General features: G+C 29.4%; 1 protein-coding gene across 1 annotated transcript; it reads right to left on the reverse strand.

Moving 5' to 3' along the window:
* Nucleotides 1-228: 228 nt before the first annotated feature.
* On the reverse strand, nt 229-2830 carry LOC143196474 (BPTI/Kunitz domain-containing protein 1). Its single transcript, XM_076404168.1, has 2 exons — nt 2670-2830; nt 229-480 (listed from the first exon to the last, which is right to left on the reverse strand). The coding sequence occupies exons 1-2, from the start codon at nt 2755-2757 to the stop codon at nt 302-304; spliced, it is 267 nt and encodes an 88-aa protein (XP_076260283.1). The 5' UTR covers nt 2758-2830; the 3' UTR covers nt 229-301.
* Between the last annotated feature and the right edge of the window lie 1905 nt (nt 2831-4735).

Below are 4735 nucleotides of genomic sequence, written 5' to 3' on the forward strand. Positions count from 1 at the left end.
CATGATATATTTTGCTGCTGATAGTTCCAAGAAGATTTTATTTTTCATTAACATACTTCATCGTAGTGCTTTTGTACATTCAATAATTGGTCTTCAGATTTATATTTCAAATAATTTTAATTTATTACAACGGAATTTATGTTAAATATCTAATAGTTTTAAAACATTTGGGGTTGGGTTATTTGAAAAAGTTGGGGTGTAACAATGGGTATGATTAAATTTCTAAAGTTGAGAGTTATAGAAGTTTATTTTTTTACTATGAATCAAATTTATCATTCAACATCATAATAACAGTGTCATATTATGCACAGATGCTTCCAGCCACTGCTTGGCATTCCTTCAGTGTAGCAAAATTATTATTAGTTGCTCTGCATCCTCCCCAGAAGAAGTCTTGACACTGTTTCTCTGCATCATTCCAATAATACCGTGGAATCATTCCTCTACATGTTGCATCTGGTTGAGTGTGAGGCTGAGTGCAATCTGAAAGTAAAATATTAGGCATTTAATAACGTAAATGAGTAGTTAATATCTAATTACTCTATTTAACTAATTATATATTAAAGTACATTTTTTCTATACAAAATGTGTTTCTTCGTCTTGCCATAAAACACTCTCTTAATTCCTTATTGATTTGTTTTATATTTAGTAATATAAATATAAAAAAAAGTTGTTCATTCTATGACAGTTTCTCTTAGATTCATATGTTTTGGCTTGGATTTGTTCATACCCCTTAGGTTTTCAAATATATTTTTAATCGTTTATAATTTACCTATTATATTATAGCATTTAAAGCTCGTCTAAATGGGAAGCAAAGTAAAGCAACATGTTTGCTTCGTTCTTTGTTAATCTATTAAATACTGATAACCAATTGAGCTAAAAGAATTAATAAAACAGTTCTTTCTATATTTTAAACGTCCATGTTTAGTATCAACTTTTAAAATATATAAAAAAATAATAACAAATATTAACTGTGAATAATTATAAATTGTTTGTATAATATATATTATTTTGCTTTAAAGAGCATTTATTGGGTAAAATTGGTATATTATTGTTCTCATCTTTCTGGTAACATGGCGAAAATAGATCATTGTCATACCAATTTTCGCATTTCTTCAGCATTTCAAAATCGCTAGGTCTGGTTAGTACATTAAGTGTGGTATAACATTCGATTTGCAACCCTGTTTTTCACAATTTTTACAGAATATGCCTGAATATTGTCATGCAAGACAATAATTTTGCGTCTGTTACTCGTAATTGCTGATCTTTTTTATCTGATTTCTTCGCTTAACATCGACAGACCTCTGCAATATTAGTTTCATTCAGTTTTGTCAGCCTGTAATACACTCACATTGCTGACCATATACACCGCAGGACTTTATTGATATGAATATTTTGATTGTTGATGTGATTTCGTCGTAATAAGCTCTCTTGAATTTACCTGCGACTTTTGCTTTTGGAATTGTTATAGTAGATCAGCTTTTCATCATCAATTACAATATACCACAGAAAATTTTTATTTTTGCGTTTGACAAGCAATATAACTGCGATCTTGAAATGGTTTGGAATTGCATTTTCGATCAATTCATGTGGAAGCTATTATCCCTACTTTTGGGCCTCTTTCATTACACGTAAAAGTCTGGAAACATTCATCAACTACCAATTTAATCGTCATGCACTTTTTTAAACTGTATCAGGTTCTTTGAGATTAAAAAAAAATTCTAGCCATATAATTTCACAACTGCCTTATTTATCTGATTTAGCTCCATTGGGTTTCAGAGCATATACTAATTTTCACAAAATTCATTCATATTTTTGCTGTTATATGTGTGGTAGGGCTGCTTCTCTTATATAAAAATAGACTACACACTATGTCTTTGATATTATTTTCAGGACACTGGCAATTGTATAAATATAAACATATTTTTCATTTCTACCCCACCTAGTAATTCTTGCATATCACACTTACCGAAACTATGCCATATTGTTCTGTTTTCATAATATTTAATATAAATAATCTTTTGTTCCTTAGCAGCTTTTTTTAAGTAATACATTTAAACTAATCCAGGAAAAATGTAAACATATAATAAACAAAAAAAATATCATCTAACGTAACTGTTTGGTAGGCTTTACAGGCTTGTCAAAAATGTGAGTAAAAAATGCTTTCTATATAACATATTTTTATAAAGTTAAAAATGTAAATTTCCTTCAGTTGTTAGTTCTTCAGCGAAATTTGTTTACAGGTGCTTAAAATTTTTCGTCAAATTTTTAATTACTGAAATTTTACAGGTGATGAAAACAATATTATAATAATTTTAAAAAGTTTGGGCTAATTCTAATACTCTAAAAACGGATATAAAGGGATTCTAAAAACTATGCAAATTTTCAACAGCATTTTACTTTGAAGAAGACGAAATAAATTTAGAAGCATAAATAATCCGTTTCCTCTTTAGCCAAGAAATCTTTCTTGATTGCGGTAATATTAAAATAACATAATATATATCTCATATATATAATTTTAATAAAAAGCTACAGCAGTATTTCTTATGGTCATTCCCAAAACTGTAATTAACGACATTTAATTTTCGCTTGATGGCTACTAACACCAAGAGGATCATTATCTAACCGTTTATTTAATGTGCAATTTGAGCAAGCAGTAAAATGTTTATTACCAGATGCGCTGAACTGGGTGGTAGAAGGTACAGCTCTGACTACACTCGCGGCACAAACAATTAGTAGGATAAAGTTGATTTTTATCATGTTTGCTACTAGACCGTCGGTAGACTGTTGACTGTTGAAATGTGAGGAATGGCGGTTATATATAGCCTCTAATGATCGGTTTTATGGCTGAAATTTCCATGAACAATACGCTACGCAAATTATGTATTTCGTTTCACTATTTTGTTGATAATTATTGATAATAGTAGACGGTGTTTTCGTTAAATTAGTTGATATATTTGCATAGGGTATGGAATATGAAAATTTAACCGCGATTTAGATTATTATTGGTATAGTTAAGTTAAAATTAGTCATGTTATTATGTTTGTCATGTCATTATATATATATATATATATATATATATATATATATACATAATAAATTCAAAATACATAATGTTTCTCATATATTTTGTGTACGTTTCAGTATTTATATTTAATTATTTTAATCAACATATACTATTTTAGGCGGCTCAGTAACTGGCCTAACTGCGGTAGTCCTATTTTTGAATCCTACTCAGGATTATTTGATGCATGCTTATGATTGTGATTAGCTATAAGCAAAAGTGTAAAATTCGAACAACCTTTTTTTTTGTTCTGGCGAGGAGCATGTTTTAGAAAACTGAAAGCCGTTTCACCTGGTTGGGTGTAGCAAACTTGAAGACATTAGATCCATAGAAGAGTTAGATCCATTAGAGAGACATGATTAACACCTTGTACAATAAGCATTTGATGGAGATGGAAAGTCTGTTAGAAGAACAGATAAGAGAAAATAGCAGGTTTGCTATTCCCGAACATTTCTAGGTAGCTTATTACGATGGTTTTATGTACTTGTACTATACAAGTAAGATGAGTTCGGGGAAAAAGATGATTATGCATTTTCCAAATTAAAATTAAATTGGACTACTTCAGCTAAAGTTAACAATATCAATTTACACTTTACAAGTTTGTGTGGTTCAGTTTGCTTCAATCTTCTGATTTCCTGCGCATTGTCCAGTTGCGTGACGTTGGTTACGTAGCGATAAGCAATGGTAATTAACTAAAGAAATTTGCTTCAGCAATGTTCCATTAGTAGTCAATTTGATATTTTAGTATGACGCCATATTTGCACCTCATAAGATCAAAAAGGCTCTATAATTTACTGAAAACCCAATTTCTTTGTTCTTAGATTAAGTTGGGAGTATTTTTTGACTAAACAGTCCACTTTCTTGATTTTCTCTGTCTGTCTGTTCTTGAAATCTCTGTCGAGATGTATTACATATTATTACAGATAATTGACTTTATAATTTCAGTTGCCTTATAATTTACACATTTTGGGTTCAGTTTCTCTGAAAGCTGTAGTACTTGATAAGGTATTTACTTGAATATTTTGGTTCTCTATATAGTCGTTAGTTAACAGAATCATTGATACATTAGTTATAGGTCATTTCAGTATCTAGCAACGACTAACCGAATCCGCAATTATCACAACATTTGAAGAGTCTTGTTGTTTCTCCCACCACTGTTGCTATGTTGGATATCAATAGGCACATTTGTTGTCCCTAATTTAAAGTTTTACTTCATTTTAGTTTTGGTCCGATTATGTCCTCTCTGAGATATTTTATATATATTTTATTATATTTATGGAATTAAATTACAAAAAATGGCCTATCAATGAAAAGTTGTAAAAACACAACAATAGTGATTTACCATAGTGATTAATGTCGTGTTTAATGATATACCATACGATGGGATTTATATTGACAATAGAAGGATATATCGACAAAAACTCATTAACTTTTGAACGTTAAGTCGTGCATAATTATAATGGATATTTTACTTATTTCAATATTAATTGCTTTATTACATCATAAATAAATGGTAAAAAAACCCACTGTATATAGTGATGCTTTGAATTTTTTAATATTGTTTTTATGAAATCGTTCTTTAGAGTATGAATTATCGAATCATGATATTTCACGACCTATTTAAGTGCTACAGAAATATTTGTTTTAAAATATATACCATAAATAGATTTAAAA

The sequence above is a fragment of the Rhynchophorus ferrugineus genome, unplaced genomic scaffold (assembly GCF_030347505.1).
Source record: "Rhynchophorus ferrugineus isolate W39M unplaced genomic scaffold, kcgeb_rfMv2 rfM4, whole genome shotgun sequence".
NCBI classification, from domain to species: Eukaryota; Metazoa; Arthropoda; class Insecta; order Coleoptera; family Curculionidae; genus Rhynchophorus; species Rhynchophorus ferrugineus.

Excerpts from the sequence above, each read along its gene's own strand:
- LOC143196474 (XM_076404168.1), bottom strand. The coding sequence starts at position 2,757 with ATGATAAAAATCAACTTTATCCTACTAATTGTTTGTGCCGCGAGTGTA. Across the intron at positions 481-2,669 it reads CACCCAGTTCAGCGCATCTG|ATTGCACTCAGCCTCACACT; the intron begins GTAATAAACATT and ends TTTTACTTTCAG.